The sequence below is a fragment of the Lepidochelys kempii genome, chromosome 8 (genome assembly GCF_965140265.1).
Source record: "Lepidochelys kempii isolate rLepKem1 chromosome 8, rLepKem1.hap2, whole genome shotgun sequence".
Classification (NCBI taxonomy): Eukaryota; Metazoa; Chordata; order Testudines; family Cheloniidae; genus Lepidochelys; species Lepidochelys kempii.
Window position 1 is genome coordinate 14,507,574 of NC_133263.1, and position 13,715 is coordinate 14,521,288.

Here is a 13,715-nt window from a genome sequence, read left to right on the forward strand (position 1 = left end):
GTAAGGTAACAGGGAAGGTTCCAGAACAATCAGGAACTTTCTTTAAACGAGGCAGACAGGCTGATTGGAACACCTGCAGCCAATCACGAAGCCGCTAAAATCAATTAAGACAGGCAGGCTAATCAGGGCACCTAGGTTTAAAAAGGAGCTCACTTCAGTTTGTGGTGTGTGTGCGAGGAGCTGGGAGCAAGAGGCGCAAGAAACAGAGTGAGAAGGCATACTACTGGAAGACTGAGAAGTACACACATTATCAGACATCAGGAGGAAGGTCCTGTGGTGGGAATAAAGAAGGTGCTGGGAGGAGGCCATGGGGAAGTAGCCCAGGGAGTTGTAGCTGTCATTCAGCTGTTACAGGAGCCACTGTAGACAGCTGCATACCACAGGGCCCTGGGCTGGAACCCGGAGTAGAGGGCGGGCCTGGGTTCCTCCCATCCCTCCATCCCCCCAGCTCCCTACTTGATACCAGAGGAGTTGACCTGGACTGTGGGTTCCACCAGAGGGGAAGGTCTCTGACCTGTTCCCCGATCCACTAGGTGGATCAGCAGAGACTGCAGGGATTGTTCTTCTTCCTTTCCCCATGCTGGCCAGTGATGAGGCTAACTGAGTGAATGGCAGATTTGAGCCATGAAAGTGGCCAAACTGAGGGCTGCCAGGAACCTCTGAGGTGAGCAAATCCACCGATAAGCACAGGACCCACCAAGGCAGAGGAGGAACTTTGTCACACAGGATTGACTTTAAATTGTCAGTCATCATTAGACAATTTCACAAGACAGAAATTGACCAAAAAAACCACCACCAACAGTTGGCAAGCCCAGCCTCGCCCACATCTAGCGCCCACAAGGGTCTAGTGCAGAGGTGGGCATACTATGGCCTGTGGGCCACATCCGGCCCGCGGGACCCTCCTGCCCAGCCCCTGAGCTCCTGGTCCGGGAGGCTCGCCCCCTCCCCCGCAGCCTCAGTGCGCCATGCCACCGGCGCAATGCTCTGGGTGGCTGGGCAGTGCAGTTGCAGAGCCTCGGCCTGACCCAGTGCTCTGGGCGGCATGGTTGTAACGCCACCAGCCACCGGTGCTCCAGGCAGTGCAGTAAGGGGGCGGGGGGGTTGGATAGAGGGCAGAGGAGTTGGGGGTGGTGGGCAGGGAGCAGGGCTGTGGATAGGGGTTGGGGCGGACAGAAGGCAGGGGGGTTGAATGGGGGCAGGGGTCCTGGGGAGGCAGTCAGGAAGGGGGAAGGTTGGATGGGGTGGCAGGGGACAGGGAGAAGGGGTGGTTGGATGTGGCAGGAGTCCTGGGGGTGGAGGAGGCAGTCACGAATGAGAGGGGGGGTCGGATGGGGTGGCAGGGGGCAGTCGGGGTGAGGGGTCCGGGGGTAGTTAGGGAACATGGGTGGTGGATAGTGCAGGAGTCCTGGAAGGGAGGTAGGGGGGGCCATCAGGGGACAGGGGTAGTTTGGATGGGACAGGAGTCCCGGGGGAGCTGTCAGGGGGTGAGAAGCGGGGGCGGGGGGGGATCAGATAGGTGTGGCCCAGCCCCTGCCTCCTGGCTGTTTGGGGAGACACAGCCTCCCCTAACTGGCCCGAAATATAATTTTGAAAACCCGATGTGGCCCTCAGGCCAAAAAGTTTGCCCGCCCCGATCTAGCCTGATCTAGTGTCATTGGCCCTGCTGTCACGGCCCCGCACTTTAACATTCAGGAGCACAGAGGCCACCCCTAGGCAGGAGCCCCTAGCCATAGGGTGGCCTCTCCCACAGCCAGGAGCTACTCCTAGGGGCCCTGGTCAAGGATCCGTGCTCTCCTGGACTAGGACTGCCTTCCTCGCACCTTGTGCCCCTCTGTTGCACAGGGAGCCCCCTGCAGCCCAGATATCAGTTCTGGGAACCCCCTGCCACCGCACTATCAGCGCTGCCCTAATCCGAACCCTAATACTACTCCCCTTAATTTCCCACAACTATGAATTGTTAAAAACATGCTTAAAAATAAAAATTGCTATTAGTTGCCAAAATTACAAAGAATTACAAATTCTGCCACGTGTATCTCTATTGAATACAGAGGATTGTAATAGTGCTGTTTGACTCATACGGAAGATGATGCACTGATCAGAGGAACATATGAGCTGCCCTATTTAGGCCCAATGGGATGAGTTCAGGGGGAAAGACATATGTTTTCTTTTCAAGGGGTAATTAGTTTTAGAGGGACCCTTCCATGGGCAACAGCCTTAACAGCAACCGTGAAACTACACACCGGATAGGGGTTACGACGTCAGTCTCACCATTACAGTCCAAAGGCAATGGAACCTTTCACCTCTATGCCAAGCCTGGCCCAGATTTACAGCCAGTGAAATTTATCCTCTGTTATCACTTCAGTGGTCTGTGGATGACGACTAGCTGGGTCTCACACTCTCACTTCAGTTCTTACTGAGCAGGTGTTTACAACACAAAAGCCAACGGGCAAGCTCAGCAGAGAAGCCAAGAATTCAGTGATCACGGAAACGGAGCTGAGCTTTTACTTCTGCAGGAGACTCCTCCAGATCAGGGTTTGGGGTCACTGGCAGGGCAGCAGGGGGAAACTTGTGCGGCCACAGCCAGTGCTCTAACTGTTCTGGGGATACAAAGGACTTTGGTCTCCAGGGCTCTCTATCCAGCACCTTTAATGAGCACTAAATTCATTCAAGCGTGTTTACAGTGCAGCTCTGCTCATGGCTGTCACTGGTTATGAAAGTGAGGATCAAGGAGAGTACATGGCCAGGGATGGTTTATTTCATCTTTATGGTCATTCTGGAGGCAAAAGGGGCCCCATACCGATCCTCTTTTTCCTCTTTCTTTTCACCTGTAGGAGCCACACTGCCTGCTCAGGCAGTCCACCCAAGGCAGTGGGTCAGATAGATGCAGAAGCTGGGTCAGCTGCACCTGCTGGAGGGGATAAGATTGCTCCTGATACTACTGTAAATAGCAAAAAGAAAAGGAGGACTTGTGGCACCTTAGAGACTAACCAATTTATTTGAGCATAAGCTTTCGTGAGCTACAGCTCACTTCATCAGACTATCACGGCTGTTACTCTGAAATACTGTAAAGAGCCACATCCCCAGGAGACTGGAGCAAACCCCACTCCCACCTAAGGGAGAGAGAGCCGAGGGAACAGTGAATCTGTGCCATCCATCAGTGCACAATGTGACAGTGCTGGGGAGAAACACTACCCAGCTGCAGCTCTACCCCTCCGCCTTCTCTTCCCTCCCACCCAGCGCTCTGCAATATTTTGAATGGGGGAGGAGTTCTACCCAGCCCCATGCTTATCAGAGCTGCTCTGGTTGTTTTGTTTGTGCAGGCGAGTGGGGGGCTTGGCTGTTTTAGGGGTACTAGGAGGTGGAGAAGACTCACAGGGAGCCAGAGGGCATTGCAAAGGCACAGCACCTCCCTAATAACAGCTCTGGCTTCCAGCAGATTCCTGGAGTTCTGGGATGTGAGCCTCTTGCAGGCCACCCCTGCCTATACCGAAGTGGGAGAAATTCTGTGAGGGGAACCTAAGTCTTCCTTTCCCCTGACCAACCCACTTCCAGGGGACCTTCTGCCGGAAGGGGCAATATGACCGAATTGTAGGAGTCTTAAATCTTCCTCTCTGTTGGCCAGCCATGAGATGGTGACATGAATAACCACACACAGGGTCTGAACCATTGAAGGCTTTCCATTGGTTTTAATGGGCTTCGGAATGGGTCCTTAGCCCGAGCATTACCTATGGGTTTTATGCATTAATCATTCACTGCACCTTACCATTCATGGTCTCTTTAATTGATGACACAGCTGTTTCTTATTCAAATTAATTTTTATTAAGTTTTTAAGTAAGTAATTTTCCTGTTTTCTACTGCCCCACCCCCAACTTGAGTTGTCAAGGATAGCAACCGAGCAGCTAGAAAATGCAGTTTCCCTAAAAGGATCCACAAGGAGACCAAAATCCCCCATCACCATCAAGACACTGTAAGACCTGCCCTGCCTAACATAAAAGGGACTTTGTACTTTTCTGCTGCGGCTTTATTAATGGTAGTGCTTAAAGTAATTACATAGTATATAGTAAATGCAGTATCTCTCTGTATGCTTGATCTATAGAGCTGTATCTTGGTCTGAGGGCACAGGTTTCTACTTGTAAATAATCAGTGGGATTGGTTAGCAGAAGTCACTGCACTGATACACATTTATGTGGTGTTTTAACAGATAGTTTGGTGAGGTTTAAGACATACCTAGTTGCGCCCACAGTGGGTTGTATGGATGAGTCTTGGCCAACATGTCCACACTCTGGGAGGAATGCTTTTCCAGGAAGATTTTTATAGGTGGCTGTCCGTTTGGCATGACTGTTGGGACCCAGGCCAGGTGGTTAGTCAGAATTGCAGTCAGAAGGGCTGGTAAAAATCTGAAAATGAAACACTCAGTGTCACTTTTTCCAATGAGGCATTCATAGAATTAAAGCAACAGCAATTCTATAATCTAAAAAACGCAGGAATGCTAGCTTCCTAATAAGAACACAGAGACAGTAAAGACCACTCGGTCTGCTTGGATTTCTTTATGCATCAGGCTGGAAAAGAAAATGTACTGCCCAAGATGAGAGGCATTTCTTGAAAGGAATATAAAATTAAAACTGTAGAACGTTTCCATATTATGGGCATTTTAATTCCTCAGTTTAGCAATATTATGAGACTTCTATTCACCAATGATTCCATGCATAGCAAGCTGTTTACTGTAGCCATAGATTGTGCTAAAAAATCTCTGTGAAACCAAAAGATCTGGTGAATATATTTACTAATAGTACACAGAGTACCATACTGCTAACAGAACTAACTGTAAGTACAGTTTATTATTAGAAAACACTAAACATATTATAGAATTTGCATCTAAAGGTAAAGGGTGGGTTTTAATTAAGTTGACATTCCACTTTAGCAACTCTTTCACTGTCCAGTAGTTCTTAAGTATGATATCTTCTCAAAACACAAGTTATTGGGCTTTATTACAGGAGTAAATGGGATGAAATTCTATGACTTGTGTTATACAGGAAGTCAGATGAGAATATGATCTAAAGGAATTATCCATTTTGGTCTTAAAATCTGTGAATCTATGAAAAAGAACATCTCAGGAAGAAGGATCCTTTATAGTTACTATCAAACCCTGAAAACAGATAGACATTGTGCATAACAGTTATGCAATTTAAAAATGAGACAGTCACTTGCTTTCAAAAAATGCTCCAAGTTCTGTGGCATCAACACATAGCTCTGTAACTATCAGCCAGGAAAGGTGCATCTCTAACAGGCAAAAACAGTTTTCATTTGCCAAGTTAAAAAGTTGGGTGAAAAAGCTTTTTGAAAAACAGAACTAGTAGATTTAATGTAATGATATAACATGGTTATTGACACTGCACAAAAACCAGCTTCACATTCAAATATAAATTGGGTAACAATCACTGGGAAGACTTTAAATAATCCCTTTGAAAGATGAGATCAAACCATTCTTCATCTGAAATAGGACTTTTACTACAGCAGATTTGAATTTAACATCAGTCATATGCTACTTTCACTCCATCAAGGCATGACAGAAAAACCTACAAAGCAACATACTTCATACGATAACCAAATTTTAAATTTGCATTTATACAGAAACACTACATTAAAGGATTTTAAAAGTCATCAAGGTGACACCTTGTTGTGTCTAAATATGGGAAGACAAAATTACATGCTTCCCTTCTTCCAAGCATTTTCTTTGTTTTTGTCCATTTGTATTTCAACCAAATTGTGTTTTTATAGGTAGGCCTTTGTTTTGCAAAGATATTAAAGGTAAACTGAGTCATTCAGGACAGAGAGACCTTGTATCTTGCAAGTGTTGGAAGTGCTTTGTATGCTTATGGCACTCCAAACAAACAACAATCATGCATCTATAGCTAATCCAATCAGATGGGAAATTTAAAGTGTTAGTGGGTTACAGATTCTATCCCTACTCCCGGTGGCTCAGTAATGTTAAACTGAGTTCCACAGAGCAGAACCCTTTGTTCTATTAAAGCATTATGAAAAGGTAAATTACTATTGTTTGAATTATTTTCTGAAGGCAGTATTCTGCACAGATTCCTGCTGCTGAACTGCACTGACAGTAATTTGAGAACTGTAAGTTGAGAACTGTACACTGAATGGACATTTTACATTTAAAAAGTCCCACTTGTTGGGGGAGAGAGAAAGCGTACATGGAAGACACAAATATGATGGATCTGGGGAGGTTCTGACCTACAAAGTGTCATTATTTTCCTGCAGTCAGCTGTTAGGCAGTCAACTGTTGGCAAATCTTAAAGGAGAAGCAGCACCTCATAGGGCTTCTGAGTTTCAGTGGCATTTTTGTTTGGATATTGTTTTTCCACACATTCTTCCCCACAGCAATGCTAACCAAAGGAGCTGCAGGAGGCCAGTGAGCTGGAGAAAGGGTTAATAACTCCACTTCTCCTACAGATATTTGCAGAGAGGTGACCAAGGACCTGGCATTCCAAGATTCCTCTTCAGACCAATGGGTGGTGATGGTTGGCCTGACTACAATTTCAGGTGCCCCTGCCAAAAATACCCCCCACCTCCAGATCCCTCTGGGCCTGAGCAGAACAGAGTCTATTTAAATACAGTTTTGTAGATCTTAAAAACCCAAAGGCTTTAGTCCTCTCGCTCTGGATTGCTGGCTGGAGAGAGTAAGGTGGAATAAATGAATGGAGCTTTGGAAATAAACTAGAAACCTACAGGTGTTGGGTTTGATTCTCCTTCCACACCAATGTGTATTAAGAGCATTTCTATTGAAAATAATGGAGTTACATCAATGTAAAACTGGTGTGACATAGTGGAGAATCAGGCTCACAGACTTCATTGCTGCTAATACCCTCACTGAAGCATTTAAAGGACAACACCATCCTGCCCCATTTAAAACAAAAACCAAACCAAACCAAACCACACTAGAAAATATATCTTAGAGTGTACAGTTCAGAATGACTGTGGGCTGAGGAGTTTAATCTTGGCCAAATGCTTCCATCCCGATTGGAACTTATTTTGGGAAAAACATTTTAAACTCCCTCTACAAATCATCAGGGCTTTTCACATTCCACTGACGTCTGCTGGCACTCATACTGCTGCAAGAGATCCCTTACTTACAGGAGGTGGACGATGCTGCACGGTAATTGTGACCTTCCTGTCAGGGGGATAAGGATTGCGAAATTACCACTCAGAGGCAAAAGTAAAAGGCTCTGAGGAACAGCAGAGTCACATTTTCCTTTGCAGATGCCTGAGCTACACTGACCAGCTGCTGGATCTTCTCCTGTCCATTTCTTTGAGTTAAGAGCTGCTTTGCAGTTCTATTCTCTCTCAGACTTCACATATTTGTGCTTGGTTTAGGATTTCAGTGAAGCCACACTTTTTAATCTCCCATATTTAAGCCTTGGAGGAAGAGGATGAAGAGAAGAGAAGACGAAAGAGTGACTCTGTAAGATTCCACAGTTGAGTTAACCAAGAACTTTTTTATTCTGAATTCTTAGCACCCGCTTAACGCTTTACCCTTTTGGGCCCCGTGGTGGGTTCTAATGTAGCACAAGTCCTCATTAATGCTTCATGAGGCCCTGGCTTTTTGTGGAAGCCAGGCTACTAACAATTTGTGATCAGACTCTGCCACCTGAGTGGCTCTTCATGAATTTCTGACCTTGTTCATTACAGCTCTCCTATTCAATGGTTTTGAAAGGTAGATTAATGCATTTCATAGGGGATGTTTTCCCTCCTCCCCTCATACCATCTCTGGTTTTCTATAGCCATCTTTTGAAGGCTTATTCTTGAGTTGGGATTTGATGAGATTGAGGGGAAGGAGTCATATAAGAGACTTTTTGTGTCTTCCTCTTGTCTTGCAGACTAGAATGTTTGTGACTTTCAGGGTACATCAACAATGTAAAAACAAAACCCCGCAACTGTGCGTCTCAGAGCCCAGGTCAACTGACTTGGGCTCAAGGGACTCCTGATACTGGGCTAAAAATAGCAGTGTAGACATTCAGGCTCGGGTTGGATCCCTAAGCGTCTACACTGCTATTTTTAGCCCCACAGCACAAGCCCTGCGAGTCTTCCTTTGCAGCGTAGAAATACCCTTAGCTGCTGCTAGCTATTTCATCAGCCTTTGTCTATGTTAAACACTGACAGCACGAAAAAAAACAAACAAACCCTAAACTAAACAACTTACTGATTTTTTGAGGCATTTTCCATTAAGAAAGTGAACTCCTTCATGAAGCGATGGCACAGCTGGTTCTTTTCTGGGATCCCTGACATCATGGTAAGCCAGACAGGTTCGCCAATACGTGGCATAGTATAGAGATTGCAAATAGTTGTTCTAAAAGAAATTTAAGAAGGAAAAGACATATGGGTAAAGAATTTATTATAATATTTAGTCCCAGTGGTTATTTATGTCAAATGTAAAATTTTTGTTATCAACTATTAGCCAAACTCAACAGAAAACAAAGAACCTTTCACCAAGTACACCAAATTCACCTTTCCACAGTTGCAAATTAAAACACTAGAAAATCCTTCTCAGACTGATCTCAAACACAATAATGCACATTGTCGAGGTTCAACAGGTTCCCTATTTAGAATGCAAAGGAAATGAAGGATTCCAGACAAATAATTGGTTTAGCATTCCTTTTTTTGTTTGTTTTAATAAATTTCCTGCTTTTTATATAGGACATTCAAGCCACATAAATCCTTCCCAAGTTGGTGAATATGGCAATTTTGTGTGCGCATAATTTATGAAGTATTTTCATTTGCTGCTTAGTTTAGAATCAACAAATATCTCCACCAAATCCATAAGTGTATGGATTTGCAGAGAGACAGACCAGTTAATTCTTTACATGTAAATTTACTGCAGGTAATTACTGGACTGAAGGGTTACTGCATCTGTCCATACCTTTTTAGTCTTACAGAGGACAGTAAATATATGATTAGAATTTTGACTGTTTGCTAAAGCACCAGATTAAAATCTCAGATTATTGCCAAGTTTTCCTCCCCCATCCTAATGGGTTTTGTTTTAAGTACAGCACCATTAAACAAAATATTAAACCAGCAACATTCCAATGCTGTCAGCAACTTTGAAGAAGTCAAAGGAAATGCCTAACCACTTCAATTGGGTTTTCCCCAACTAAACAACTACTTTATCTCCTCCCCCACCCCCCCCCAAAAAAAAAAAGATTAACAAGTCTCTTTCATCTAACAAGACATGCACGTCTCAGTTCCTGGTAAATCATGCCTACTCAAATCTCTTGCTTATAATGGTGTTTTCCAAAAGATCAGTGTATTGGCCCCAAACTTATCCTCTGCTCAGAACGGACACTTCTAGACCAGAAAACTGACGGTTATGCATGCCAGGAAGATGAACGCACTCAAGAAGCAGCTGCCAAAAAAGCTGAACCAATGAAGATTTAGTTGAAGATCTCTTGGAAGTGAAGAAGCTCTGGATGAGAGCGTCTGTGATGCAAGCCCACAGAAATATTCTAATATGACAGCAGAATTCAAAGGCAGAAATTGCCCTGAGGCAATTGGGCTCAGCGAAAAGAAAGAAAAAAACCAAACAAACAAAAAGAACCCCCCCAAAACAAACAAAAACACACAATGCCAGGAACCTCAGAGCAAATGGAAAATCTCTGCCCAGACTGAACTCAACGGGCCTGTCAAAACTTCCAACATATTGTACAGTGTTCAGCAAAGCAGTCTGAGAAAAGGGGAGGAGGGCGGCTTTTTCTCTTTTTAAAAATGATTCGCTCTATTGATTTTCATTTTTAAAAACAAATTCTACCTGGTGTTAGTAACATTCAAAACTGTCCCTCTCTTCCTTGGCAAAATCTTACAGTAAGCGCTCGAGTCTCAGTTACTCCGTTCCTGCACTTGTGGCAGGAGAGAGGCGGGATGGGAGTTAGACGGGAGGAACAAATGTGGCTTTAAAGACACCTTTGTGCTCACCATATTCTCAGGCAGTCTACGTGGCCCTAGGCTGCTGTAACTTACACTCTGCTTCTCATGGCTCTGTGTGGGCTCTGGGAAGCAGAGAACAGTGGTAGGACAGTATGCTGTGGCCATGGCTGCGTGCATGGCCTGGGGTGGTAGGGAGGGGAGTGTGTTTGTGCTGAGGCATTAGAGCTTGAAGGTCTCAGACAAAGTGCAGCTGCTTCAGTTCATTGGGGAGTTGATGCCTCCAGGGTAAATCGTCACACTTATGAGTTACGGCTAGAAACAGGATTATGAAAAGAGAGCCTCCCACCAGCCCTGATTCACAGCCCCTTCTCTTCAGTGGCCTTTACATCCCGTTAGTCGAGTGGGAGAAATCCTGAGCATCAGACTGCATATGACAGAGCTAAAAAACTGGTGTCAGACTCTACATCGTGAGAGAGAGCAGACCTTAAAAAGCCAGAGGTAAATCTAAGAGCTCGTAGGTAATAACCCCTCTGTGCTTCCGTGAGTGCAGACTAACACCAAATCAAGCTCCCTGCAGCTGTTCAGCTGGTTTCAAAGGAAAAAGAAACTATTTCTACACTAAAACCAAGATATTAAAATATTTGTTTTTGTTGAAAGGAGAGCTTGAGTCTTGTGACTTGTTATTTACTATTCTGGTAACCAAGGCTGCATCTGCAACTGATAGTGTTTCCTCAGAGACAGATCAGATTCCACTGGCCACCTGCCAGCAGGCATGTGACTGCAGTAAAGGGAACCTTCAATACCAGACATGTAAGTAATGGCACAGAAACCAAGGACAAGGATTAACTGCTTTGCAGCTCTGCTGATGGGGGTGGAAATCCCTCCTTTAAACTCAGAAATATTTTCCCAAACAAACGAACAAATATTCCTACTTTCATCGATCACCAGCCGTGATCTGCAACAAACACCACATTTAAAACCACCAGTCCCCTCCCCTTCGCTGTTCAGACCCAAACTTCCCCAATTCTGTATGCACATCAGCACCTTAAAGTGACAAGTCAGGGAAAGTTCACTTCGTAAGAGACTCTCTTCCTGTGAACCTTAAAAATGGGTTACATTTAGAAATGCGTAGGGGAGTCTGAACTTTAGCCTAGAACTCGCAGACACTCATGGTGTGGTGGGCGAGCAGACACGTCCCTGGCAGCGCAGGGAACCCTAAAGAAAATGTCATCTCTCATAATAGATTTCTCAGCTTTGAAAACATACACAAACGCACACACAAAGCCGTCGGAGAGCTGTGCAGTGTTTTGCTGTGGGTGCAGAGAGCACCTAGCACGCCCAGGCTGCTACCAGAATACAAATAACCATTATGCTTATTAAGAATGCAACTGTACTCCTTTGGAGGTAGCTCTGCCTACTGGTTAGAGCACAAGACTATAGGACTCTTTTCCCTGCTCTACACTCACTGTGACACCTTTGGAAAATTCTTTCACTCTTGTAGCGATATAGGAACCCCACTGGGAGAGGCACTGCACAAAGTCAGATCAAAAAGATGGTCCATGCCCCAAAGGACTTCTCCCCGTGCCTCAGATTCTCAATGGGGGTAATAATACCTCAGAGAAGTGTTGCAAGGTTTACTTCATTGCTGTATGTAAAGCATTTTGAGGTTCTTGAAGGCAAAGTGTTATTAAAATATTATTTTATGATGAGAAAATCTTAAAAATGCTCAGAGTATTTTTCTTTTATGTTAAAATAATTTTGCTGGCTTGCAAAATTCATTAACACTTACACTTTCCCTCTCCCACTCCATTTTATTTTCCTCTATAAAATGGGCATTTTCTTTAGACATGAAAAATATTACATTCAGAATGCAGGATTTTGGATTAGGAGCACGTCTGTTCTTTTTTGTCACCATACCTTCTGCTGCTCTGGGACAGCCCATGCAATATGCAAGACTCGTGCACCTTGCTGAGTTATGCATAATGCAAGGGGCCATACTGCACCATCAATTTTTAAGCAGAACTCTCCACGGACGTCAGTAATGTAATCTGCTTAAATATCACTGGTATGAAATAGGCCTAAGTCTGGTGCAACCATGTTACAAGAGGTGTTTCCCTTGTTATGTTTTTAATGTTTCCTCAGCTATCTGCATATTTACCACACCCGGAGATGCCACATGGATATTATTCAAATGCATAATCAGCACTATTAATGCACTCTGTTGGCTTGGCCCTTAGGGTTTTGAGAGCATCTGAACGTGTATGCAAGCACAGTAGCTTACTTTACAAAGCACGTGTCTGTGTATCTGAGATCTGAAGACAGCCTTCAGCCTGCGAGTCCAGTGTTAACAGCTAAATCCATTAGTAGTTTAAAAAATTTTAAAAATGTTTTAAAGTGAATAACAATTCAAGGTAGATCTAGAGTTTGATGCTAATATTTATTAATATCAACAATTTGCAGCAGGAAAAAAATTTCAGTCTGGGCCATTCATGGTAACAGCTTCCCCTCTCGGAGTATGAGGTAAGAGGAGCAAACCAGGGCACAATTTCTTCTTTACTTAGATTGTAAGGTCTCTGGGGCAGGGACTGTCTATTTGTTCTGTATTTGTACAGCACCAAGCACAACAGGTGGGAGCCCTAGTTGTGCTATCATAGCACCCGAGGTCCTGTCTACAAATCATAAATAAGAACATGTGCAGGCAGGTAAATGTAGAAAATCTAGAGCGCCGGATCCTCTCCTGCGTTAGAGCAGCTTGACGCTGCCATACCAGCACAAAGCTGACCTAAAGCCATCTGTTCCAGCCACAAGAGGATCTTCCCTGCATAGGGGTGTCTTTGGACGGTAGCAGGTCTTGCATTCCTACCATTCCCAGCAGCCAGTGCAGAAGCGTGTGGCCCGGGAAAGTTATACATCCTAGTGATTCATGGGCTGCTGTCAGAGCCACACAGGGCCAGAGGCAGTTGGTGCCCATTAGATTTAAAGTCTAGCTTGGTCTGTATCTTTAACATACAGCATATAAAAAGCTGACCATTACTTAAAAAAAAAAAAAAAAGAAAAAAGAAACCCAGAACCAAACTAACTTCATGGTAAATCTCTGTATCTTGGAAAGTCACAAGGCAGGGCCTCTGTTCAAAGTGTCCCTCGGGAATCCCCATTTGCGTGGCCAAGAATGATCAAGGATTGACTAGATGTCCCGTGGGAAAGGAGGAAAGACAGCGAGATGCAGCATTATGCTACTTACTGCAGAATTAAGCTCATAGAGAAAGGCTGAAGGGCGGAGGGATGTGGGGAAGGGGAATTCAGGAAAAACAAGGCAGGTCCCAGAATCTAACAATGGACGCTGCCTGAGCACATGGTGAGAAGAATAATCCCCTCAGGATTCCGCTTCCTTCCTGCAGCCCAGAACAGATTTTTGTGGTTGGCAAGGAGAAGGCCACGGGTGGACCATCCTCATGTTCACTTCACCTCAGAGAAGTACATCAATTAATCTTTCAACTCCTTGGTGGTAAAGCAGGGAGCCCCACTCTCAGCAGATATAAATTAACGTTGTGCCATTGACTTCAGTGAAGCTATGCTGATTTATACCAGCTGAAGATCGAGTCAAGGATGTCGTATTCTCGTTGTTAGCAAGGACATATACTAACAATGCCATCACTATGGGGCTAATGGTGGGGTTAACATTACACACACACACGAATTTGCTGAATAATGCAGAAATCAAAGTGCCTATCCAGAAGATATTCCATTTAACCCCAAATAGATTTCTGAACTCAATAATCCAG

The 13,715-nt window shown here is 44.6% G+C and overlaps 1 protein-coding gene across 6 annotated transcripts in view; it reads right to left on the reverse strand.

Annotated features, from left to right (window-relative positions):
* Nucleotides 1-13,715, reverse strand: part of FNIP1 (folliculin interacting protein 1) — a 93,915-nt gene that overhangs the window by 9,822 nt on the left and 70,378 nt on the right. For 4 of the 6 annotated variants that reach the window (XM_073355620.1, XM_073355618.1, XM_073355619.1 and 1 more), the window contains 2 exons: nt 8,216-8,362; nt 4,228-4,397 (listed from right to left, as the gene is read on the reverse strand). In XM_073355620.1, coding sequence (XP_073211721.1) covers nt 4,228-4,397; nt 8,216-8,362 — 317 coding nt within the window. Of the gene's footprint in view, nt 1-2,797; nt 2,939-4,227; nt 4,398-8,215; nt 8,363-13,715 lie in introns of all 6 variants that reach the window. The other 2 variants (XR_012160222.1, XM_073355622.1) reach the window with 2 other exon arrangements.